At 44.1% G+C, this 27,097-nt stretch overlaps 1 protein-coding gene and 2 long non-coding RNA genes across 3 annotated transcripts in view; all 3 read right to left on the bottom strand.

Annotated features, from left to right (window-relative positions):
• The window catches only part of LOC306933811, a 68,356-nt gene extending 57,246 nt beyond the window's left edge, over nt 1–11,110 (bottom strand). The window contains exon 1 of the long non-coding RNA XR_013791250.1: nt 10,792–11,110. This is a non-coding gene — a long non-coding RNA (uncharacterized lncRNA). The remainder of the gene's footprint in view (nt 1–10,791) is intronic.
• Nucleotides 11,111–14,608: 3,498 nt separating this feature from the next.
• On the bottom strand, nt 14,609–16,611 carry LOC306933715 (uncharacterized protein; the record flags this gene model as incomplete). Its single annotated transcript, XM_079516025.1, has 4 exons — nt 16,589–16,611; nt 15,510–15,681; nt 15,200–15,341; nt 14,609–14,756 (listed from the first exon to the last, which is right to left on the bottom strand). The coding sequence occupies exons 2-4, from the start codon at nt 15,619–15,621 to the stop codon at nt 14,609–14,611; spliced, it is 402 nt and encodes a 133-aa protein (XP_079372151.1). The 5' UTR covers nt 15,622–15,681; nt 16,589–16,611.
• Nucleotides 16,607–17,944, bottom strand: LOC306933500. The gene is made up of 3 exons (XR_013791236.1): nt 17,856–17,944; nt 17,221–17,358; nt 16,607–16,721 (listed from the first exon to the last, which is right to left on the bottom strand). It is a non-coding gene; the product is annotated as an uncharacterized lncRNA (long non-coding RNA).
• Nucleotides 17,945–27,097: the final 9,153 nt, after the last annotated feature.

Raw genomic sequence — 27,097 nt, forward strand, 5'->3', positions numbered from 1 at the left:
ATCTAAAAAGCTTCTATGTTCACCATTTACCTCTAAAAAGGTTCCCTGCTCATCAAGAAATGCAGGAAATATTCATTTTGAATTTCAAATTATTAATAACATCTGTAACGCACATAACGGAACATACTGGGGAGAACTTACTATAAACTTGCCCTTTGGGTGACCTATGGGCGCCCCCTTTACCCTGGTGGCCATCTTGGTGGTATAGACGTCTTAACAGACGACGTCACACTGATAAGAAACAGCATGCACGCGCATAAAGGCAGCAGAAGAACACCACCTCTCATAAGATGCAATGGAAAAGTTCTAACTGCACTCACGTGTAAAAAATGCCCCATCAAACTTGCAGATGCTGTTTATCTCCCAGTGTGGAGGAAGAATGATTAGGATTTTTATTGTGATCTCTCGCCCTTGAAATATATAATCCTTGGTTTCTGTTGTTTTGAACAATAATAGCAATTCAAAACAGTTGTCCTCAAAACCACACCTCCAGTCGCTGTCATAAGAACGGGAGGTGCGCTCATGAACACGGCAGCAGAGCCTATTTGTGCACAGCTGCACACGCACCTGCAGTCCATCAAGTATAATTTATGCTTTGCCCTGCGATGGTGTCGCGCACGCAGACCTCTACGCTCACAACAGTCGCATCTGCGATGCGATGTGAGCTTGTATATCAGCTGTTCTCTGTGCGCAATACTGTTGGGCTTTGAAGTATAAGGCCCAATCCCAATTGCCTCCCTCAATCCCTGAGCCCTGAACCCTCATTGACTTTAGTGACGTCAGCTGTAAGTGCTTGAGGGTGAGAGGTTGCAAGGGCTCCAAATTGTTGTGAAAGGAATGGGACAGCACTTTGAAGATGAGTCCGCCATTACTTTGCATCACTTTATAAAAACTGTCCTTATTCACAGCCAGTGCCTACATGACATGTCTATCATGTCTATTTTAGTATTTAAGCTGATCGTTTTATTATTAGTTTCATAAATACACTTTCCTGTGTGATAGGGGTTGTAATTATTCATTATACATTGCATTTCCATATTCTTTTACTTTGCTCATTAGTCATTTGTCATCATATTTCCCTTATTATTATTATTGTTATTAAATATATAGCCTATCCTTCCATTCCGTCTCCCTTTGAGAACAGTGAGAAAGCACTATTGTGTTTGTTGGCGATACATAACTAATTTGCATACTTAAATGATTGACGTTCGGAGGATCCCCCTCATTCCCCTGGTAACGCTATGAACTGTGGGTAATTTCTTTGCCAAAGTCAGCTAAAGTCAGCATCGATGCTGACTTTGGCAAAGGGCACATAAAGGGGCGGGGCTGAGCCCTCACTGACTTACCGATTTCAAATGGGACATCCCTCAAGCCCTCGCAGACTTCACATGAACGCGCAGCTAAATCAGTGAGGGCTCATTGAGTCAGCAAGGGAGTGGATTGGGATTGGGCCTATATGTCTCCTAGGGTGCACCTCACTAGCCAACTCACAAGAGGAGGTTGAATGGACTGAAACCAGCGCTCCCCAAAACAACAGGTTTGGAGATTTGTTGGGAATTGATTACATGAAACAGTCACCCGTGCGCCCTGCAGTCCCAATGTTTGTAAACAATTAATTGGTCTATTGGACAAGGATGGGTTGGGGAGTGACTTAGTGAAGGGCTAATTGGCTCTCGGAAGTTAGTTTCCTCCTTAGACGTGGAGTCAGCTGTCGGGGCAGTGCTTCAAATTGTGCGAGGGACATTCGGAAATACTGCCTGAATTTCCTGGGGTACAACTTGAGTACCTGTATGGTAGTGTGGAACTCACCCATCTCCTTTCTATATAATATAATATTGGGTGTACGCAAACACTTCTGTTCTTTTTATTCAATAAAACCATCACTAGCTCTTCATCACTTGAGGATGGCTCCATTGTTGCCCGTGGCGCGAAACAACTCCCGCCACAAAACAATTTATAAATGAATTGCCGCTATACAGAATAATCGCACAATACGTGTATAGGCAGATGCGTCTAAATTCGCCGGGCAATTTCGCATTTCTGGTCTAATTCGCCAGTGTGTAAGGACCCCAAAAACATTACTTTATCTTTACTTTATAGTTGTGGTTTGTGATTTGGGACAATAATAAATAAAGTTGTAGTTCTTATATTAAGTGATTAAAAAGGCAATGGGATTTTTGTAAATGAAAACATTTCTTCCTGACCCAGCAGGCCAGCACCATGTGTGTGGTTTTGACGTCAGACCTAGGCGCGATTCATACTCCTATTTTAGAGCCGAATAAAACTCTGTAGAGCCTACAATGTGACGTCATTTGAGGTTCGGGGGTGCGGGTACCGTCTTCGGTGCTACTGAAAATTTCTGACGAGCCAAAATCATTTCGGTACTACAGCGGTAAAATAGGAGTATGAATCGGCCCCTAGTTGTACTGCGGTTGACGAACACTATAGCAATGATTACTTCTTCTAAATGCATTTGCTGTTGTCAGCCTTTCTTTTTTCAGTTATTATAGTGAGCTATCATCAACATGATTACAGATGTAGATTGGGCAGGCTTTTTGTTTTCTTCACAACCAAGTTGATACTTATACCTAGCACTTGGCTCTGCTTTTGTTTTTGTTTTTAATTCTAAACCAATTAGGCCTACATTGTTAAATACATTATCCACTATGGTCCACCACAACAACAACATAAACAAGCTTTGGCCTTTTTGTGATTAATCCATTTTGGTGCTTTTTAATTGGTGATACTGTGCTTTCTCTGTCTGTTGCTAAGAATGTATTTTATTATTCTATCCAATGATGTACGCCCACACACCTTGCTATAGTACTGTAACTCCTCAACCACACATTACAAACATAGGCACGCACGCACGCACGCACGCACGCACACACACATCATTGGAGTAAAATATGATCTGCTCTGTCAGCTTATGTACATTATACTTTAACTTGTATTAAACAACATTTACTTTTCTCAAATAAATAAACATCCAGTGGAAAATGTTATAAGACTCCCCAAATGGATGCTTTTGCATTTCTCCGTTCCCCTCATTTCTTCTGCCCTGACCTTTTTGTATTAGTAATCGTCTGCAGTTAAAGCTTCATTATGCATGAATTTAAATGGAATTGGCACAAAAGCAATACAATGGGGGGAAATAGTTTGTCCATAACACATACACATTTTCTTTTGTGACATGGTAAAATTGATAGTGCGTAATTCTCGGCGCCTCCTAGAGTTTTCTTCCACTCGGTATAGCAGTGCGAAACGGGTCAACTAATGCCACCTACGATGGCAGCTAGCAGTGTTGTTTTTGTCGAAAACAAAATAGAAACTAAATGAAAACTAAGATGATGACGACTAAAACTAAGACTAATTATTTCGACAATTTCGTCAAGAAATACAAACTAGACTAAAATGTTTAAGTCATTTTACACTTGGTTGCATGCTGAAAATAGCTGATCTACAAGCTCACAACGCGTCGCAACGTGATGCATTGTGAGCTTGTAGATCGGCTATTTTCAGCATGTGTAAAATCAGCCATTACGACGGCATCAAGGCCCGCCAAAATACATTTTAGTCGACCAAATCAACCGTAGATTTAGTCGACTAAAATCACATGACATTTAGTCGACTAAAACTAGACTAACACTAAAACATTCCAGGTGACTAAAATGTGAGTTTTCAAAGACTATGACTAAAACTAAAATCAAAATTTGCTGCCAAAAACAACACTGCTAGAACCCAGCCAGGAGGTGAGCTACGTAGAGTGCAATAAGTGGCAGCATAGCCGCGGAGAAGACCGTCGGCTGAGGCCTGTAGCTGCCTGACGTCGTCGTCGTCGATGCCTCTGAAATGTTGGAAAAGAAGGAGAAGAAAAGTGAGTGAAATGGTAATTCACTGACAACATTTGAAGAGATTTCTCAGGCCCCCCTAAACCAGTACTTGGTTTTTAAAGGTTTCATGACATTAATTATCATTTATTTTTGATACATTTAGGTTTTATGACCTCAATTACACCCAAAAAAACCCTGAACTTTGAACATTCAGTATATTTTCTATGGTCTGTAGTTTTCTCTGGGGTTTGGAAGCCTTTTGAGCTGCAATGAGAACAGGCAAAACGATAAACAGTGACATCTGCTGGCAAATCCCATTGACATATATGGGATTTGCAGGCTGTGACATCACAAACAGCAGGAATATCAGAGCACTTGTTTGAGCCAGAAAACCCCAGACCACAGAAAATCTACTGAATGTTAAAAGTTCAGTTTTTTGGGTGCAATTGAGCTCAGAAAACCTAAAGAAATTAAGAAAAATTACAAAACCCTTTTTTTATGTCACAATCCCTTTAACAAGGCTTTTGCCTAGATGGACTTATTGTTGCTTGTGTTTTAGACTGTCTGTCTGTGTGAAATCCACGTAACTCGAGAACCGTTCGCCCCACCGACTTCCACACCACCACACCGGGGTGCAGTGGCCGGCGTCGAGTCAGTCAGACCCACGGTTGTCCAGAACTGCCCCCAAAAAGGCCTCTGCCCGGTTCTGAACAGGGCCCCTTGCCCATGCAGGGCCCATATATGGAGCTGACCTGTTCTGACATCATTCTGAGATCTGCACTCCATATTTGGGCATGCCTGACAAATATCTCCATTAATATGGCATACAAGTGACACAGACATAATATCTGGGTGGGGCATTCATTTCCAACTTGCATCGGTCCAAGTAGGCCAGTGCCTGGCACCGTTGGCACCGTTGTAGAGGCTCCAATGGCACCGCTCTAGTTTGCCTAATTTTCTGCTATTTTATTCCTTACACATCTCAGCTAAACCATAGCTTTTTGGATGGTGTAAACCACTCCTACAACTGGCTTTTGTGTGCAGAAAAAATGAGCATGGTTGTTGAGTGGTGTAAACCACTCCTACAACTGGCTTTTGTGTGCAGAAAAAATGAGCATGGTTGCTATGTTCAAAATAATTTCTGACGTAATTAAATCACACCCGGGTGAACTGGATGACCGTAGCAACCATGCTCATTTTTTCTGCACAAAAAAAGCCAGTTGTGAAATCACATCCGGGTGTGATTTCATTACGTCAGACATGATTTCATTACGTCAGACAGACCTTACACCACTCAGTTCACACGGGTGTGATTTTTGGATGGTGCACAACAAAATAAATTCTGTTTTATCTATTTTTGAGTGGTGTAAACCACTCCTACAACTGGCTTTTGTGTGCAGAAAAAAATGACCATGGTTGCTATGTTCAAAATAATTTCTGACGTAATTAAATCACACCCGGGTGAACTGGATGACCGTAGCAACCGTGGTCATTTTCTCTGCACAGAAAAAGCCAGTTGTGAAATCACATCCGGGTGTGATTTCATTACGTCAGATCAGAGCTGATCAGGCTACATAATACCTTACCTTATTTCATTACGTCAGACATTACGTCAGACCACAGCTGATCATGCTATATAAAACCTTACACCACTCAGTTCACACGGGTGTGATTTTTTATTTTATTGTTTCATTTTAAATCATATTTGGGTAAATAATGAATGACATACAGTATATTATATAAACACTTGTTATAACCCTACTGTGATTGTCAATATATTTCATCGTCTTTAAAATAATAAAAAAAAGGAATGGTTTACACCATTCAAACAGCAACAAAACATTTCAGATATTGAAATAAATTGTAATTATGTATTTTAAAAAAAAAACTAAACATACCAATGGAACCAGGGATGATGTTCAGGGAGGTGGACCCACTGCTAATTGCAGTATTCATCACTGTTTCTACTGCGCTTGTGGAAGGAACGGAGCCTTTTGGGAACACCAGTCTCATTGTAGTAACGACTGATCCTGACCTGTAATGTGTGTGAGAAAGAGAAAGTGACTTTTAAATTGCAAATCGTTTGTCAAACTCATAATGGAAAGTAAGCAGCTGATAAGAATTCTGTCTTACGAGAAACTGTCGACTATAGAGCGTTTGAAAGATGTAGTGCTGCTGCTGCTGCTGTATATCGTGTTTACCTGAAAGAGCAGAATTCAAATAGCTTTAGCTCAATTGCTGATGGAAATAGAAGATGCAAACCTTTGAGGTTAAATAAAGTTTAACACCCCCCCCCCCCCAAACTCAAACAGAACAGATATGCACTGAAAAATGGCATTATTCCATGAGTTACTCTCACATCTGACTTAAATTAAAATACATGAATATTAAAATACACATTCCTGCCTGCATTGCACATTGATAAGTTAGAAGTACAACAAGCACATATTTTCTCTTACTCGTGAGACCACTGTGGCAGCCAAAGTCTTGAACGCTGTGGTGGACGAGTCGGAGAGATCAGAGCTGAAGGTTTGGTCGAGACTAAACTTAAGAGTCACGGTGTCTTCATCGGCAGTAGGAGCATCTGTCGAGGCAGTGGTGGTGGCTGTGGTGGCAGCAGGTGTGGTGGAAGGAGCAGGTGTAGCAGTAGTAGGAGCAGGTGCAGCAGTGGTTGCAGCGGCCGTAGCAGGTGCAGCAGTGGTGGCAGCCTCCGTAGTAGGTGCAGCAGTGGTGGCAGGAGGTGCAGCAGTGGTGGCAGCAGTGGTGGCAGCAGCGGTTGCGCTGGCTGTGCCCAGGATGACGTTCAGGGAGGTGGACCCACTGCTAATTGCAGTATTCATCGCTGTTTCTACTGCGCTTGTGGAAGGAACGGAGCCTTGTGGGAACACCAGTCTCATTCTAGTAACGACTGATCCTGCACTGTAATGTGTGTGAGAAAGAGAAAGTGACATTTTAAGTTCATGCAAATCGTTTGCTAAACTCATAATGGAAAGTAAGCAATCTTACGTGAAACTGTCGACTATAGAGCGCTTGAAAGATGCAGTGCTGCTGTAAATCAAGTTTACCTGAAAGAGAAAAAATGCAAAAAGCTTTAGCTCAATTCCTGATGCATGGAAATATGTGTCCGACTAGAAAAGGGCAATGCAGTGAAGTTTAATAAAGTTTACCCCCACCCCTTTTGTCTTACATTTTTCGTGTTGAACTGATTTCCTTTTTTTTTTAAACCAATCAATCAATCAAACTATCAATTAATCAATCAATCGATCCCCATCTGACATACATTAGATGAATACATATTAATGAATAGCTACATTCCTGTATGCCATTACATATTGATAATAAGTTAGAATTTAGAATGTTCTGGTTTAAGTACAAAAAGCACATATTTTCTCTTACTTGTGAGACCATTGTGGCAGCCAAAGTCTTATATGCTGTGGTGGACGAGTCGGAGAGATCAGAGCTGAAGGTTTGGTCGAGACTAAACTTAAGAGTTACGGTGTCTTCATCGGCAGTAGGAGCATCTGTCGAGGCAGTGGTGGTGGCTGTGGTGGCAGCCGCAGCAGTGGTGGCAGCCGCAGCAGTGGTGGCAGCCGCAGCAGTGGTGGCAGCCGCAGCAGTGGTGGCAGCCGCAGCAGTGGTGGCAGCTGCAGCTGTGGTGGCAGCTGCAGCAGTGGTGGCAGCAGTGGTGGCAGCAGTGGTGGCAGCTGCAGCGGTGGTGGCAGCTGCAGCAGTGGTGGCAGCAGTGGTGGCAGCTGCAGCTGTGGTGGCAGCTGCAGCAGTGGTGGCAGCAGTGGTGGCAGCTGCAGCGGTGGTGGCAGCTGCAGCGGTGGTGGCAGCTGCAGCTGTGGTGGCAGCCGCAGCTGTGGTGGCAGCAGTGGTGCCAGCTGCAGCTGTGGTGGCAGCTGCAGCGGTGGTGGCAGCTGCAGCTGTGGTGGCAGCAGTGGTGGCAGCAGTGGTGGCAGCTGCAGCAGTGGTGGCAGCTGCAGCAGAGGTGGCAGCAGTGGTGGCAGCAGTGGTGGCAGCTGCAGCAGTGGTGGCAGCAGTGGTGGCAGCTGCAGCAGTGGTGGCAGCTGCAGCAGTGGTGGCAGCAGTGGTGGCAGCTACAGCGGTGGTGGCAGCTGCAGCAGTGGTGGCAGCTGCAGCAGTGGTGGCAGCTGCAGCAGTGGTGGCAGCTGCAGCTGTGGTGGCAGCTGCAGCTGTGGTGGCAGCTGCAGCTGTGGTGGCAGCAGTGGTGGCAGCAGTGGTGGCAGCTGCAGCAGTGGTGGCAGCAGTGGTGGCAGCTGCAGCAGTGGTGGCAGCAGTGGTGGCAGCTGCAGCAGTGGTGGCAGCAGTGGTGGCAGCTGCAGCAGTGGTGGCAGCAGTGGTGGCAGCTGCAGCGGTGGTGGCAGCTGCAGCGGTGGTGGCAGCTGCAGCAGTGGTGGCAGCTGCAGCAGTGGTGGCAGCTGCAGCAGTGGTGGCAGCTGCAGCGGTGGTGGCAGCTGCAGCGGTGGTGGCAGCTGCAGCGGTGGTGGCAGCTGCAGCGGTGGTGGCAGCTGCAGCGGTGGTGGCAGCTGCAGCGGTGGTGGCAGCTGCAGCGGTGGTGGCAGCTGCAGCAATGGTGGCAGCTGCAGCGGTGGTGGCAGCTGCAGCAGTGGTGGCAGCTGCAGCGGTGGTGGCAGCTGCAGCAGTGGTGGCAGCTGCAGCGGTGGTGGCAGCTGCAGCAGTGGTGGCAGCTGCAGCAGTGGTGGCAGCAGTGGTGGCAGCTGCAGCAGTGGTGGCAGCTGCAGCGGTGGTGGCAGCTGCAGCAGTGGTGGCAGCTGCAGCGGTGGTGGCAGCTGCAGCAGTGGTGGCAGCTGCAGCGGTGGTGGCAGCTGCAGCAGTGGTGGCAGCTGCAGCGGTGGTGGCAGCTGCAGCAGTGGTGGCAGCTGCAGCAGTGGTGGCAGCTGCAGCAGTGGTGGCAGCTGCAGCGGTGGTGGCAGCTGCAGCGGTGGTGGCAGCTGCAGCGGTGGTGGCAGCTGCAGCAGTGGTGGCAGCTGCAGCAGTGGTGGCAGCAGTGGTGGCAGCTGCAGCAGTGGTGGCAGCTGCAGCAGTGGTGGCAGCTGCAGCGGTGGTGGCAGCTGCAGCAGTGGTGGCAGCTGCAGCGGTGGTGGCAGCTGCAGCAGTGGTGGCAGCTGCAGCGGTGGTGGCAGCTGCAGCGGTGGTGGCAGCTGCAGCGGTGGTGGCAGCTGCAGCAGTGGTGGCAGCTGCAGCGGTGGTGGCAGCTGCAGCAGTGGTGGCAGCAGTGGTGGCAGCTGCAGCAGTGGTGGCAGCTGCAGCAGTGGTGGCAGCTGCAGCGGTGGTGGCAGCTGCAGCAGTGGTGGCAGCTGCAGCGGTGGTGGCAGCAGTGGTGGCAGCTGCAGCGGTGGTGGCAGCTGCAGCGGTGGTGGCAGCTGCAGCGGTGGTGGCAGCAGTGGTGGCAGCTGCAGCGGTGGTGGCAGCTGCAGCGGTGGTGGCAGTAGCCAATTTTTCTGTACCTCGAAACAAAGCGTAAATTATTATAAAAACTTTGGTTGCAGATCCCTTTCAAATAAAGAAAACAATCACACCTGTGTGAACTGAGTGGTGCAACTCCCCTCTCCCCCTGCCTATCTTTCTTTCTCTCTCTCTCTCTCTCTCTCTCTCTCTCTCTCTCTGTAATTAGCAGGCAACAGTGCAACACTATCTCTCTCTCTCTGTTTCTGGCACAACAGCGCCACTTTTGCCCCTACTGGTACTCATAGTCACATAGGTTACAACAACACCTCTCCTCATCCTGTCCCTTCACAATTAAAGTGTCTCCCCTTTACCTCCCAATGCTGCACATTTTACCCAGGTTATTAACATAAAATAGGTGTAACTTAACATTGTGGGAGAGAGCAAGGCAGCGAGTGAGCGAGATAGAGAGGGCCAAGAGTGGCGGGGGTTGACTGACGCCTGACGTTCAGTTGGAGGCCCGTTTCAATTGAAACTGGTGAAACATAGCTAAGGCTTCCTATGACGCTGATATTACTAGCCTTGAGCATGCATGTATCTATAAGATTGGTGCTGGGTTCCCAGAGTCCACGCTGTAGTGTTCTTAGAACCTACAGTATACAGTAGGTAGGATGTCTTCCCCAGTGGCTTTGTGGTGGAAGCTGAATCAGGAACACATGCTCTCGTCTCATATGCAGTTAGCGATGTGTCCACTCGGGTCATCATGATGATGATGCCATGATGAATCAATCATATGCCTATAATATATGGAGTTCCAAAAACATCTACCGTATGCCTAACTATAGTGTAAGACAGTGGTTCCCAAACCTTTTCATGTCAAGGACCCTCAAATTGACACTAATTATCCCGCGGACCCCATTTGAAAAGATATGCCAGGGACCCCCATAAGAGAAGATGGCTCTAGCAGTGATTCTCAACCCGTTTAATTTCAAGGACCCCCAGTTTGACATGCATATTAATCTACAGGCCCCCATTTATTGGCATTTATATCTCTGGGACCCCCAATTTAGATTGTAAAATCAATGTTAATTTAACCGTTTGGTTCCATTTGTACACTCTCAGAGTTACAGACCCATAAGGGTCCATTTGGTTACAAACTATTATTTAGCTGGGGACCCCTTGGAACTCCCTCAGGGACCCTTGGGGGTCCCCGGACCCCACTTTGGGAACCACTGGTGTAAGAGGTCCAATCTATCAGAGTCCGTTCATGACACCAGTCTCGAATGAGTCCTGGCACTAAGGCTGCAGGCATCATCAGCCCATGGCCATACTGTATGGATCTCTAAAGCCAGAGTCCAGATGAAATCCTCTCAAACATGGCTATACTGGTTTCACCATTCAGTACCATTTAGTACCACTAAATGTACCATGTATAGTACTACACAACAACATGACTGGGTTTATTGAGACTTAGTCACTTTTAACTCACAACATGACAGCGTTCAAATGATAATTTTATCACACTTACGAGGTCCAGGGATGTCCGTTGTGAGTTCTGTTGTAGGCGGTGGGGTTGTTTTGGGTGGAGATGTCCCATTTGTACTCGGTTCTGTAGTAGGTGTTGTAGTAGGTGTAGTAGTTGGTGTAGTAGTTGGTGTAGTAGTAGGTGTAGTAGTTGGTGTAGTAGTTGGTGTAGTAGTTGGTGTAGTAGTTGGTGTAGTAGTTGGTGTAGTAGTTGGTGTAGTTGTTGGTGTAGTAGTTGGTGTAGTAGTTGGTGTAGTAGTTGGTGTAGTTGTTGGTGTAGTAGTTGGTGTAGTAGTTGGTGTAGTAGTAGGTGTAGTAGTTGGTGTAGTAGTTGGTGTAGTAGTTGGTGTAGTAGTTGGTGTAGTAGTTGGTGTAGTAGTTGGTGTAGTTGTTGGTGTAGTAGTTGGTGTAGTAGTTGGTGTAGTAGTAGGTGTAGTAGTTGGTGTAGTAGTTGGTGTAGTAGTTGGTGTAGTAGTAGGTGTTGTAGTAGGTGTAGTAGTTGGTGTAGTAGTAGGTGTAGTAGTTGGTGTAGTAGTTGGTGTAGTAGTAGGTGGTGTAGTAGTTGGTGTAGTAGTTGGTGTTGTAGTTGGTGTAGTAGTTGGTGTAGTAGTAGGTGTAGTAGTTGGTGTAGTAGTAGGTGTAGTAGTTGGTGTAGTAGTAGGTGTTGTAGTAGGTGTAGTAGTTGGTGTAGTAGTTGGTGTAGTAGTAGGTGTAGTAGTTGGTGTAGTAGTAGGTGGTGTAGTAGTTGGTGTAGTAGTAGGTGTAGTAGTTGGTGTAGTAGTTGGTGTAGTAGTAGGTGTAGTAGTTGGTGTAGTAGTAGGTGGTGTAGTAGTTGGTGTAGTAGTTGGTGTAGTAGTAGGTGTAGTAGTTGGTGTAGTAGTTGGTGTAGTAGTAGTTGATGTAGTAGTTGGTGTAGTAGTTGGTGTAGTAGTTGGTGTAGTAGTTGGTGTAGTAGTTGGTGTAGTAGTAGGTGTAGTAGTTGGTGTAGTAGTTGGTGTAGTAGTTGGTGTAGTAGTAGGTGTAGTAGTTGGTGTAGTAGTAGGTGTAGTAGTTGGTGTAGTAGTAGGTGTAGTAGTTGGTGTAGTAGTAGGTGTAGTAGTTGGTGTAGTAGTTGGTGTAGTAGTAGGTGTAGTAGTTGGTGTAGTAGTAGGTGTAGTAGTTGGTGTAGTAGTAGGTGGTGTAGTAGTTGGTGTAGTAGTTGGTGTAGTAGTTGGTGTAGTAGTTGTAGTAGTTGGTGTAGTAGTAGGTGTAGTAGTTGGTGTAGTAGTTGGTGTAGTAGTTGGTGTTGTAGTAGGTGTAGTAGTTGGTGTAGTAGTAGGTGGTGTAGTAGTAGGTGTAGTAGTATGTGTAGTAGTTGGTGTAGTAGTTGTAGTAGTTGTTGTAGTAGTTGGTGTAGTAGTAGGTGTAGTAGTTGGTGTAGTAGTAGGTGTAGTAGTTGGTGTAGTAGGTGTAGTAGTTGGTGTTGTAGTTGGTGTAGTAGTAGGTGTAGTAGTTGGTGTAGTAGTAGGTGTAGTAGTTGGTGTAGTTGGTGTAGTAGTTGTAGTAGTTGTTGTAGTAGTAGGTGTAGTAGTTGGTGTAGTAGTAGGTGTAGTAGTTGGTGTAGTAGTAGGTGTAGTAGTTGGTGTTGTAGTTGTCGTTGTTGTTGTAGTGGTTTGTTGGGTGGTTGTCGTGGTTGTTGTTGTAGGTTCTGCCGGTTGAGATCATAAACATACAGATGTATTTTGAGCCTCCTTACAACAGATTATCACTGATGGAATGTGAAATACAGTACAGTGGTAAAGAGGTGTTGCTTCACGTACCATTTGAGACACTGACAATGACACAGCGAAGCTCCGAGTCATACTTGGCTGCACTGAGAAAACAAACGTGTTTGATTAAATATGTTTTACTGTGAGTTTTGTTGTACTCACAGTAAACTTGATTTAGCCCTCAAAATGAGGCAACAAACTGAATTAGAAAAGTGCACTCTTCAGAGCACAGATCCCTGCAGGGCGGGTTGCCTACCCAGGGCTATAGAGACACACGGTTCCCTACAATTTCACACCCACAATTGAGACAGCAACACCACAGATGTGAGTTTGAGTGTACGTCCGCTAAAATTCAGTGATAAAATTGATGGATGAATCAGACTCTGAACATGAACATTTGTGGAAATGCAAATAATAGTAGGGTCATTTCTGACATTTCCATGACCGCGAAGAGCAAAGGTCCGTTTCTCAGTGGATTTATGAGATTTGTGAGATTAACTTTTCAATTGTTTTGCTGGTATTCATAATTGATCTTAATTTAATGATTTAACACGATTTTAAATGGATACAATTATAATCTCAATCTGGGGGTGGAGGGAGGATGGCAAATTTGAAGAATAGCGAAAATAGCCGATCTACAAGTGCAGTACTCAAAACCCATGTTTGGTCTGTCGTGAAGCAGAACAAACAACTTGGTTGAGACTCGATCGCAGGTGTATTTATACTGTGGTGATTGCACCAGGGATTGGCTGTGGTGAGAGTAGGCAGGTGTAGTGGATACGGGTGATTGTGAATGGGGAGTGGCCATTGAGTGGAGGCGGGAGGTGGTTGAGAACAGAGTGGCAGTGATAAGCAGAGGCTGGTCTCCACTCCTGAAACTACGTTGTATAAATACAACTATACCCTTAATGTTTACATTGTAATGAGAACATAATTGCTTATCTTACTGTCCAATGACATAGGCCAAGGAATTGTGGAACATCTTAAGACATCCGATGTAGGCCCACTACATTTCAGGTGTGAAATGGCACGAGGGATGGACACCACAAAATATCCACCCCCAACAATCGGCACATGTGCCCTTTTCTTGGGTTTGGGCCCCTGCCCCCTCAGTGCCCTCTGCACGGCCCTGCTGCTGGGGCAAGTGGGACACACACTGGTCGGCACTTCCCATCAGTGGCGTGCACAGACATTTAGAGGGGCAGGTGCTCAAGTGAAAAAAAGGGCACCTTGTGCAGCGCGTGAAACCGGCCGGTTGTCTTAATAGTGTGATATTTATAGATTTTGGGGCCTAAATAATATATTAGAAGCTTTTTATCAAGAATTTATCAATGTCACCATGGTCCACATACTGTACAAAAATAAATAAATAATAATAATTAAGAATTATATATATATATATTTTTTTTTCAAAAGGGCACATTTCCAAAAGGGCAGGGGGTGCTCTAGCACCCCCTAGTGTCTATCTGTGCACGCCACTGCTTCCCATTCACAAGTTCCCAGCCATAACCAAGGGGTAAGGGATGCTAACAGGTCGTAATGGAGCTGGCAAAATGTAAGGGAGTTTGGAGTGTACATTTTGTTCTTAAGTTTGTGCCACTTTGAAGCTCTGTCCTTCCCACAGGTAAATATCTGCACTCACAGCAACACCAGTGGAGACTCTGAGGGCAGTATTATGCGTGTCTTAAGTACCAGGTCTTATGACTTAACTTAAGACGTGGAGGCGTGGTCAATGCTGTTTGGCCACTCAGAATAGCCAAATGGCATTGATCACGCATCCAGGTCTTAAGTTAAGTAATACGACCTGGTACTTAAGACACGCATAATACTGCCATCTATGTTTGAGGTTGCAGCATCAGTTGAGATAAAACGTAAATGGAATGCAAAACAACAACAACAACAACATTGCTTTATCTAAATAAACAAACACATCAATCAATCAATCAATCAATCAATCAATATAGGATAGTAACTGCAATTTATAATACAGTAATAATAATAATAATACAGTAACACAATTATATGACATTGTAAAAGGTCATATAGACACAGACAGATAATGTAAGTGAATGCCTACCTCAAGGTAGCCTGAGCGACAAAGCAGACAGGGTGATGATCTCCAACCTCTGACTGCGATGGCGTCCATCTCAGGGTGAACGGTCCCTGTCCTGACCCAGTCAGGTCCATGTTGTGGGGTCCACTGAACCACAGATTAGACACCCTACAAAACCACCAAAGACGGTCTTAATTTACATCAGATGTTCAGCAACCCTTTAGACATATAATACACCAAAGGATAACCTGAAATAGGCCTACTGAATTTGGTACATTAAGAATTCAGTCCCCAGAGGATAAGACAGAGCTGGAAGTTCAGGAATTCTGAGGTATACCAGTCTAGATGCTGCACGAACGAATGAAGAAGTTGCCACAAGAACCGATCCAGGGTTCAAGGTAGGGTGTATCAGATTTCTGGGCTCAGTAAATGACTAAAGTAATTCCTAAAGTCCTACTTGGGAAGGCAAGGTATACTGCTGACAGGCCAATACAGTTTTTGATCACTGTAATTTGGAAAGACGACAATTAGGACAAGTCAGTATGGAACTAATAAAACGTCTGGGTTTCCGAGGCTAGTATGGAACTGAGAAATTGCAATGTTTTACTCACGTGGAGAGTGATGCTGTTGGGTTGATGGTGATTTCCAGAGTCTGACCAACAGGGGCGTAGAGCTGTGCTCTGTTAGCCGGGGTCGGAGACAGGAACCTGGGAAGATACTGTCCCCCTGTACAGCTGGCTACTGCTCCATCCACTGGGCACAAAAGCATAAATTAACCGTTTTCATGGCTAATACAGATGCTGTACATGATGTACATCAGATTATTTGATTAATTTTCTTTATTTATCTATTTTATTTATTTATTAACAACCGCTAGGAAAATAGACCTGCAAGGGTCTATTCTGTACATGAACTAAGTACCAATAACAGCAAACTGTAGAGGTATTTTGCTGAGAGCGTTGCTTGTAGTTCTGCTGCTCTGAGATCCATCAGTTTGTGTGAGGGTGATAGACTGGCTGGGAAAGTCCTCCATGTACAACTGGACGGCGTAGGTGCCAGTACCGGAGGAGGCAATATACGCCAATGTGCAAGACTGAAAACAGAGAGAAAGGAGAACAATGAGGCTGCAGGAAAAGAAGGTACTGTACAAACTAAATGTATTCATAGTGATAGATATACAGATACATATTCTCTGCTTTCTGGAAGTACCATCCAGCTCAAGTGGAGTTAGGAGGTTTTCGCCAAAGCACTTTTTAATACTTTCCATTGGTTCAATATTTTTTAACCAACACACGGACGTGAACAGTGTTCAATAGCATTGATTCATGAAACAATCTGAAACCTCAAACATTGAGTTAGGTGGTTTCTTCCGGACAGCAAAGGCAGTGGTAATAAATTCCATTCAAATTAGTATTAGTGGGCACGGTGGCACAGTTGGTAGTGCTGTCGCCTCACAGCTAGAAGGTCCTGGGTTCGATTCCCGCTCGGGGCGCTGTGGGTGCTGGCGGCGTGCAGTGCCCATACCCGAGGCGGGGTTGGCGAAAGGGCCTTTCTGTGTGGAGTTTGCATGTTCTCCCCGTGTCCCCTAGGGTAGGTACCCTCACAAAAACATGCAGTAATCCTGGTCTCTAAACAAACTGGCCTCCCCCTGGCCAGCCAGGGCGCCTGATGGAGGGGAAAGGAACTGGTTGGAATAACGTGTTCCTTCCACGCGCTACGTCCAACCAGGGAAACTCCCCCCTGTCATGTGTAAAGGAGCAACTTGGACACTCAGGCAGGAAGGAAGCATGAGTTCAAGTCCGTTGCTCTCCCCATGTCCCCCATATATGGGGACTAGGTTGGCGGAGGGTGTGTAGAGAGCCCAGGATCACATTAGATAATTGGCACAGGTGTGAAAAAATGGGTTACAAAATCGAGGGATACATATTTACTGAAACCAATTAGTATTAACAATTAACCCTAGGTGTTATTTATAAAGAAAATAAATGTATTAGACTCACGGTTGAGATGCTGAGCGCAGAAGGTGGAGTGCAGGGGTTACACTCACTGCCTGTACCAACCCTGCATTCAACGCGGTCTCCATCTGGATCAAATGCCAACAGGTTGAAGTTCCTCGCACAGTTAGAAGGGACTCTGAGAGATAAAGAGAGTGTGAAAGAAAATAAGGTTGGAATGACAGAGAGAGAGAGAGTGAGATTCATAATGATAATAATAATAGCCATGCTATTATTGTTAACCATTCTGGGCGGGAACCCCTTTTGGTGTTATGTCATACTTTAGCTATTTAAAATAGCAGATCTACAAGCTCAAGCGCGGCACCGAGTGCCGCGCTACGGGTCTGCTATTTTTGAAAAATCGTGAAAATGTGGCACAAATTTGGAATATATATTCTTTCAGAGTGAACGTTTTTAACTCAAATGTTTGCTTCTGGGAGGTTCTTGGAACAAACATATTTTCAGATGGGGGTCAGCGGCCAAGTACATATAATGTTTTGGGGTCCTTGACATGAAAATGTTTGAGAACCACTGATATAGAAACATAGGTTTTTCAGAAAACTGTCAGGATTTAGAAGACATTTGTAGAATCGCCCTTAGGTCTAAATGGGTTAAGAAAAAAGGGAAGTGTTCATTACCGTAGTATTGGTATGATGGTGGTCTGAGGAGACCTGTTGGCTCTCCCAGTGTCAGATCTGGTCCTGAGGTCCACCAGTGTTACAGCTTTCCAGCTATTAATGTTATTAATGTTACTTATCCAGCTACTACCATCTAATCTGTGGAAAATAGGGCAGGTATACAGTCGTTGTGGTTTGGTTTTAAAAACGAAGCAGTTATATTGTATATTGTTGAAGAAGCAGACAGTATAGTAGTATGCTATCAGTATCAAATAGTGGCCTATGTAATTTATATTTCTAAAAACAGAAACTGAACCAAATCATATTTCTTAATCATTTCACCCAAAAGGTTTAAAACATAACATATATAATGTATATGACTATTGACATACAAATGACACTGGTTGTCAAAATGTTGTAACATGAGAGGATTAAATTAGTTTTAAATGACCAATTTATGATTTCACTTGGCCAAATTATTTCTGGAATTGGGCCTTTATTAAGTCACATAATTAATAATAATAATAATAATAATAATAATAATGTTGATTGAACCTATGTAGAGCTTTAATTGGACCAGAACATCTGTGTAAAAGATGAGAATCCCGTTTAAATTAGCATTGCTTTTGCTGTGTCATGTATGGCTCTTCACTCACTGCAGCTGGAAGGGAGCGTTGCTGCTAAGCAGTCGACTCATGACTCCTTCTCGTAGACACCAGTCAGTGTTGCTCTGCACCGTGTTCACCACCAGGGCTGTCTGAGTACCACATGAAGACCCACTACTGCAATCCCATGAGTCATATTCTGAGCATGATGTAAAGCCTGTCTTATACCGCAGGACCACCTGAAAGTAATCAGAATTACTATATATTTTTAGTGCCAGGAGGGATAGAGATACATCATAACTATTATTTGTTTTGTTTTGTTTTTCTTGTCTTTTTGTTTGTAATTGTATGGTTTGTTTTGTTTTTTGTCGTATGTTGCACGTAGTGTTGGACCAAGGGTGGGGGGTGGGGGGTGTAAGAGCACAAAGGGAAAAAAGAAAAAAAATTGACATGAATTGGATTATACTGTACCTGTTTGTACCTCATTTTGTCAAAAGCAATACAAAAAAATAAAAAATAAAAAAATAATTACTATATATTTTGCTATTATGTGACAGGGCGGCAGAGGAATTTTCAAAAAACTGCAATATTCATTGGCTCATAAAAGCCTAATTTAGATAGATTTGAACTCTTTTTCATATCATTAAAAATGGTGGGTGATCTAAAGGTCAGAGGTCAAAAGTCAGATCACGGAGGTTGTTTGGCATGAGGAGACGCATCTTTTTGTTTATTTTTTATTTTTGCAGAAATACGCGAATGGCAGCTCCATTCCCATTGAAATGCACTGGCAGAATCTGCTGTCATAGGTAGAATAAAAGTGTGGTGCGACCGTGCCCTAAAACTAAATAGCATTTAAAAATCACACCTGTGTGAAGTTGTTCATCATACATAATGAACAACTGAATTTATGTCTGTATGACGTAAATCTTCCTTTCATTGTCAATGGCATTTAATGTTTGTCAATGGCAAATATGAGACGTGTGGGGACAAAAGCTGTATATAAAAAATCACACCCGTGTGAACTGAGTGGTGTAAGGTTTTATATAGCATGATCAGCTGTGGTCTGACGTGAGGTATTATATAAGGTAAGGTATTATATAGCCTGATCAGCTCTGATCTGACGTAATGAAATCACACCCGGATGTGATTTCACAACTGGCTTTTTTTGTGCAGAAAAAATGAGCATGGTTGCTACGGTCATCCAGTTCACCCGGGTGTGATTTAATTACGTCAGAAATTATTTTGAACATAGCAACCATGCTCATTTTTTCTGCACAAAAAAGCCAGTTGTAGGAGTGGTTTACACCACTCAAAAAAACAAAAAAACCCTATACTAAGTAATACATTTAAAAACGTTTACAGTAAAAACTAAAGTGATTCCCGTCGGGCGGGCCGTTGGGATATTGCAAGTGGGCCCACAAATAATTGATAATGGCAAATATTATCAATATTATAAAAAAATATGTTTTCTTTAAAACCTTGACAAATGTGTCTTCATTCTGATACGGATGAATAGCAACTTAAAGTATACCACATTAGTTCCACTGATCTGAGCCAGAAAACAATTGATTGATCATTAAAATAAGCTGCCCACGGCCCACCCATCTGGCCCACCCATCTGAGAACACAGTGGAGATGTTCAAGTGGTCCCTGATCCAGAAAAGGTTGGGAAGCACTGAGTTACACAATAGAACATTAATTACATTCATTTGTATTTCGTACAATTTAGTCACAACATAAACACATTTACAGTTTAGAGGTTTTAGTTTATTAAGTTTATTAAGGATCCCCATTAGTCTACACCGTAGTGGAGGATATTCTTCCTGGGGTCCAGGCAAAAAAACATCACAGAAATCATGAAATGCAGTACGAACAAAATTTATAACAGTAAAATTAAAAGAAAAAAGATTTGTCAGTCCGAAAAAACAAAAAATAATAACCTAATTTAATATAATTTCCTTTCTGACTATTGCTGCCTTGAGTTTCCTTTTGAAACAAAATGTAGGTCTATTTCTTGTTAGAGTCAAATGTGGGTGGAGCGCACGCCAGTATATGCAATGGCTCTGTACATGACTTTTCTTAAGTGCATTGGTTTTGGGACAGGAGAGTGAAACAACGAGAAAACATATAATGCATGACAGAACATGGATTTGGTTTGGAGAATTGCAAATGTCAATCAATAGACAGATTACCTACCGAGACAGATCCGGGGTTGGGGTTGGGGTTGGGGTCCTCCGGGTCAAAGGTCATGACCGCTCCACGAAAGTGGGTCGCCTGAGCTCCACAGAGCAACAGCAACAGGAATGGTGTTGAAAAGAGACTCATGATTTGGTGAGAAAGAGAGATTACTGAGTGGACGTACAGTAAGCAAACAGGTTATATACTGTAGGACGGTATGAGGATGTCTGTGGACATTTCTGTTGAGTAGGCGTGGCTTGGCTCCAGCTCACAACTTGGCACACGCACGCCTCACACCTGATTCCAGTTCCCTCGTCTCCCAGCTGCCTGCCATCAGCTCATCACCTTTTTTCCTATAATGTTTTATCCCACAATTTTGCAACCCATTTTTTTCACCCAGTGTCAATTATCCAATGTAATCCTGGGCGCTACACTTCCTCTGCCAACCTGGGGGGGGGGGGCAGCGGACTGACCTCATGCTTCCTTCTGTAGTCCAAGCTGCTTCTTTCCGTGCACCTGACAGGGGAGTTTCCCCGGCCGGACGTAGCGCGGCCAGTTCCTTTCCCCTCCATCAGTTTTTTGTGAGGGTACCTACCCTAGGGGACACGGGGAGAACATGTGAGGGTACCTACCCTTGGGGACACGGGGAGAACATGTGAGGGTACCTACCCTAGGGGACACGGGGAGAACATGTAACATGTGAGGGTACCTACCCTTGGGGACACGGGGGGAACATGTGACGGTACCTACCCTAGGGGACACGGGGAGAACATGTAACATGTGAGGGTACCTACCCTTGGGGACACGGGGGGAACATGTGAGGGTACCTACCCTAGGGGACACGGGGAGAACATGTAACATGTGAGGGTACCTACCCTTGGGGACACGGGGAGAACATGTGAGGGTACCTACCCTAGGGGACACGGGGAGAACATGCAAACTCCACACAGAAAGGCCCTTTCGCCAACCCCGCCTCCGGTATGGGCACTGATGACGTGTTCTTTTAACTCTGCTCAACCCTGCTCAGCCTCTTTGATCACAAATTAATCAATATCGACATGAAAAAGCCGTATCGGTCTGCTACTGTACTAACGTAACAGTAACACACGCATGCACAATTTTCCGGCCTGTGGTGTCTTTGAGCTGGGTGCCACTGACCAGTGACCACTGTGCTTGTGTAGGACTATGCATGGCCCGGGCGGCTAGTGTAGCGGTCCGGGCACATGGGCTGATACGCCAGCCTGGCGGCGCGGCGCGGGTTCGACTCCCAATCCCGACGACGTTTGCCGCGTGTCTCCCCCCCTGTTCTCTCTCTCCATTTCCTGTCACCATACTGTACACTATCCAATAGTAGGGGTCAGCCCAAAAATATATCTTGAAAAGAAAAAAAAAAAGGACTACGCAGGCTTACATCAGACTAAGCATGATGTTATCATGCTCAGTCTGATTTTAAAATGTTGTAGTTTTGAATCAAACAAAAACTAATAATACTATTTTGAATCCACTTTCCACTCCATCTGGGATTGTGGCGACACATTATTTGGATTGCTTCTCCCTCAATCTTAAAGCGCCTTGACACTGTTTTATAAGACGGATTACTGATGAGAATTTATGAGAACTGAGCTGAGAGAGACAGGATAAAGTTGTTTATCTGCTTTTTGTTCCTTGATGACATGGAACAATATCACTTACCACACCTGCTCCAGTTACTTTTTTACGGTCCAGGTTCCTCATAATCCAGAAGAGTTGGGCAAGGCAGCATTCTCTGTCATTGGTCCAACTCATGGAATGGGCTTCAGAAGTCTCTCGTCTATTCAGTTCAACCTGATCAGTCATTCGTTGAAACTGTGGTAAAATTATTTATAAGGGACCAAATTATTATTTTTGGTCCCTTTTATTGTATTTGTCTGTTTTTTTTTCTTCTCCTTCTTCTTCCGCCAAAAATGGCAGTTCTGGCATACTTTTACTCAAGTACATTTTGAATTCCGGACTTTTACGATGCGATATAGAGTAGTTCTATATCGCAGTATTGGTACTTATACTTAAGTAAAAAATGTAGTACTTTTTCCACCACGGATATGATGGGACAGGATCGACATAAAACCAAAAACAAAAACAAACATAACAAAACAAAAAAAATCAAGAGTCTGAAAATGTAAAATGTATTTAATTTAATGTTGTCTTTAACCTCTTTGCAAATGAACAAATCATCATTTCTTAGCAGCATGTCTTGCTCTATTTGCCAGTCAGGACTGTAATGGTATTATAACTAATGATTATCATCAGACTGAAAGGTAACCTGAGTAATGCCTCAGGCCTACGTAACCTGACCTGGAAAATACCGTAATTAAGCAACATACGATACTGACATGCCTCCTCAATTCACCCTACTTACTGTAAGCAACATTCAATACTGAAATGCTTCCTCAATTCCTTTGGATGCGAGTTCTTTGGCCACACGCACGCACACACACACACACACACACACACACACACACACACACACACACACACACACACACACACACACACACACACACACACACACACTGTTGTCCTGCACTTTTTTGCCATGAGAAAATAATTGTGTAAGTGTTGTTGCTGTTGTTGTAACTGTTTGTTGTCTCCACCAGGCCGAAGGCATGGTGAGAGAGTATGTTTTGCACTCCGTCCGTGTGTGTGTGTGTGTGTCCGTCCGTGTGTGTGTCCGTCCGTGTGTCCTTCCGTCCGTCCGTTACCAGCTAATCTCCGGCACCGTTAACCCGGTCGATGCCAAACTTTGCACACACACTCCCTAGATGCCAACGATGAACCTCTGCCCCGCATTTTCCAGAACGGCCTGTTATAGCGCCACCATGAGGCAGCTTTTCACATTTGTTACCTAAAACTGCACCGATCTGCGTGAAACGTTGCATGCACACTCCCTAGAGGCCAAGGACAAACCTTTGACCTGCATTTTCCGCATCTGCCTTTTATAGCGCCACCAGGAGGCCGACTTTTGTAAAACACATTTTTGGATATTACTCCCCTAGATTCTGTCCAAAAATCTCACAAATCGTTACACAGTATCTCTATGGTCATGTGCTCAAGTCGCATCTGTCCGATATTTCATATTCCACCCTAATTGGCTACAATTGCCTTTCACAGTTTGCAAGATTGCCCCGTTTTGAACAAAAGCCTCAAATCATGAACACAGCATGCAATTTACGTGAAATCTTTCACACATTTTCTTACTAGGCTGAGGAATATATCCCACCCTTTTCACATTGGCCTGTTATAGCGCCACCAACAGGTTGATTTTTGCAAAACAGGTTGATTGGAACAAAATGCCTCAAATCATCCAATTGCCATACAAGGCAAACATGTTTATATTACTACTAAACATTTTGCCAAACATCTCACACAGTCCTATCCTCCTGGTGGAGACCTGTGCCCAGAAGGGCACTTTTTCTAGTTGTAACTGCAGTGGGGGCAGATGTAATATTTGTAACTGTAGTGGGGGCAGATGTAATATTTGTAACTGCAGTGGGGGCAGATGTAATATTTGTAACTGCAGTGGGGGCAGATGTAATATTTGTAACTGCAGTGGGGGAAGATGTAATATTTGTAACTGCAGTGGGTGCAGATGTAATATTTGTAACTGCAGTGGGGGCAGATGTAATATTTGTAACTGCAGTGGGGGCAGATGTAATATTTGTAACTGCAGTGGGTGCAGATGTAATATTTGTAACTGCAGTGGGGGCAGATGTAATATTTGTAACTGCAGTGGGGGCAGATGTAATATTTGTAACTGCAGTGGGTGCAGATGTAATATTTGTAACTGCAGTGGGGGCAGATGTAATATTTGTAACTGCAGTGGGGGCAGATGTAATATTTGTAACTGCAGTGGGTGCAGATGTAATATTTACAACTGCAGTGGGTGCAGATGTAATATTTGTAACTGCAGTGGGGGCAGATGTAATATTTGTAACTGCAGTGGGTGCAGATGTAATATTTACAACTGCAGTGGGGGCAGATGTAATATTTACAACTGCAGTGGGGGCAGATGTAATAGTTGCAACCGTAGTAGGAGCAGATGCAATATTTGCAACTGTGGTCAGAGCAGTTGTAACGATGGTGGTGGGAGCAGTCGTAACAATGGCAGTAGTGGTGGGAGCAGCTGTTGTTGTCTCTTTACCTATAAAACAGTGTAAATAATGAGTGCATGAGCTTGAGTAGCAATGAAAAGATGGTTGCTGGAAGAAAAAATACTTGTCATACTTGTTGCCACAACTGAAGGGAGAAGCGGGAACTGCTGTTTGTCGCAGCCTCTACTAAAGTGTCATGTCTGCTTATAATAAGCAGACATGGCAACACTGCTGAGGAGGCACGCAGATACCGCATTGCGCCAATCCCCAAGTGAGGATCTCCAGCGTTGAAGCACTCGGCACTAGTGGTTGGAGCGTAAACTGCAGGCGGACCCGTGGATTCATGACGAGGAAACCCCGTGCAGCTGGGCTTTAACACTGAGCGCTCGGTTGCACTTCCGCATTTGACCACCAAAATTTGGTTGGCAGATGCGGAAGTAGACGGTTCTTCCGGTTGCTTCAAAACGCCATTGAGCAACTTCCACTGAAATGAATACCGGGGGGGGGGGGGGGGGGCGGGGCTATCGCTCCGGTTCAGTCTCTATCCATTTATTACTCTATGCATTGCGCCCTTAACAGCCAGCGGAACACTCCCCTTTGTTCTGCTGGCGAGTCTTAAGCATTATGTGTGTGCACTCAGCACGACTTGCATAATATGAATTACGCATAGGATGGTGGTGTTATGACTTAATTATGGTATACCACCTGGACTTACGACGCACATAATTGGGGCCTTGTGTCTTCTCAGGACATTATTTGGATATACCTCATAAAAACAAAGCTTTTGGGTGTTAAGCTAGTGAACAATCTATCATGGTCGAGACACATTGATTCAGTGTTGGTGTTCGGTTATTTGGCGATGTTGTGCCCGGCTCCGACCAGCCCATGCAGTAGGCAGAGTTAAAGTGACTAACACGCACAGTTGAACTAAATGCTCCCAATGATAGCTTATATTTGATGAACTCAAACGTGCATTTTATAGGGTTTTTATTAATTCATATTAATTATAAACACTTACAATCATACATTCACACGTTCTGTTCACACTTCCCCCCAACACAAGATGAATACAGTATCCCGGCCTGGATTACAGGTCCTATTGGTCTGTGGTTCTATCCTGACTCTGTCGGTAGGAATTCTAGCTATCATTTGAACACTCTAATCTCCCAGATCATGGTACAGTTTAGCTTGTCATGGTTGACTCTCAGACTTAGTTATTATCATGTGGCACATTAAGTGGCACATTGATTAAGTGGTTTTAAATCTACCTTATCGTTAATCAGATGGTAATTGATCAATGATCGGGAGACAAGAACACAGATGACATTTGGTTACCATCTAAACATCATATTACATCAATTATTAATAATGTACAATTATATATCGCATAATACATTATAGCATATCATTTATAGCAAATACATACCGCTGGTCTCTGCCTAGACATGTTCACGTTCGATGGTATTGGTGAATCTAAATTACACTTTGTGCTCCACAGCATATAGTCACAGTGGGCCCTGACTGAAGTCCCACCTTCATGCTACACTTTCAGCCAATCATATGCCACTGACCCATGCATCCCTTCTGCCCTCTCTGTGAGAGGACAGTGTGGAGATCTGACTTTAGGTTAGATTAAACTGTCAGACTATTACAGGTATTTATCATTTAGGCTTTTTACCAACCCAATATATAATAGGTTATTTAGAACACATTTAAACAATTGAAGAGGAATTAAAGATTGGTTACTTCATCCCCCATTTTCCATGTTCTATTTGTGTGAGTTGACACTGCCCTGAGAGGTGCCATAAACTATTAGACCCTTCACAGCTGGAATGCTGGCCAACAGCCAACCCCCCAGCAAGGAAGTGGCCTGGCATTTACGACCTCCTAGGCTCTCCTTAACTCACCAATTGCTGTAATTCTCTCTTCTTTGGGAACACACCTAGACACCATAATCTATATATATTTTCTTCCCCAATATCTGAGAATACATCTCGCACACCCATAATTAACCAAACAGTTGGTAAAGATGGGGAGGAATTTGTCGGTTGTAAAAAGGTGTTCAGAATTTCTAACACCTCAACTGACCAAACAAGTTATTGAAACTCTAGTCCTCTCACATCTGGACTATTGCTCAATGATCTGGTCAGGAGCAAACAAGGGAGATCTGGGAAAGCTGCAGCGGGTTCAAAACAGAGCAGCTCGGCTTGCCCTGAGATGTACAATGAGATGTAATGTTAGAAAAATGCATGTCAAGCTCTCCTGGACGACAGTCCAAGAGAGGCTGACAATATCACTCCTTGTTTTCTTGAGACATATTAATGAAATGAAACATCCTACCTGTTTATACAATCAACTTACACATAGTTCTAAATTACATCAATATGAGACTAGACATGCCACAAGAGGGTGCTATCAAGTCCCTAAAGCCAGAACAGGGTCTATGCAGCACACAGTACTGTAGAGCCATGGCTGAGTGGAATAAACTGCCACAAAAGAAAAAACTAAATCAAGTTTCAAGAGACAATTGAAGAGGCATCTTGAAATCCAAAGACTGTAGGGCGCTCAAACGTGCACAGACACGCATACGCACGCGCACACACACACACACACACACACACACACACACACACACACACACACACACACACACACACACACACACACACACACACACAGCAGTCATGATCATGATTAGGATAATATTTTCAATTTTTATCTCTACTTTTGTTTTCTACCCCAGGAGAATGGAAGGCTAATATGTAACTGAGGCAGATATGATGATATGCTTTTTGGTTTTTTTCTCTTCCAAGAAAATGGGGAATCAGAAGGTGGATGAGGAAATTGTTGATCAAATATTTTTTATTTTATTTTATTTATATATCTTTGTCCTGTAATGTCATTCATGTCGAATGTCATGTTTTTATGTTCTGTGTGGACCCCAGGAAGATTAGCTGCTGCTATGCACCAGCTAATGGGGATCCTAAT

This window comes from Electrona antarctica, assembly GCF_951216825.1.
Source record: "Electrona antarctica genome assembly, chromosome: 12".
Taxonomy (NCBI): domain Eukaryota; kingdom Metazoa; phylum Chordata; class Actinopteri; order Myctophiformes; family Myctophidae; genus Electrona; species Electrona antarctica.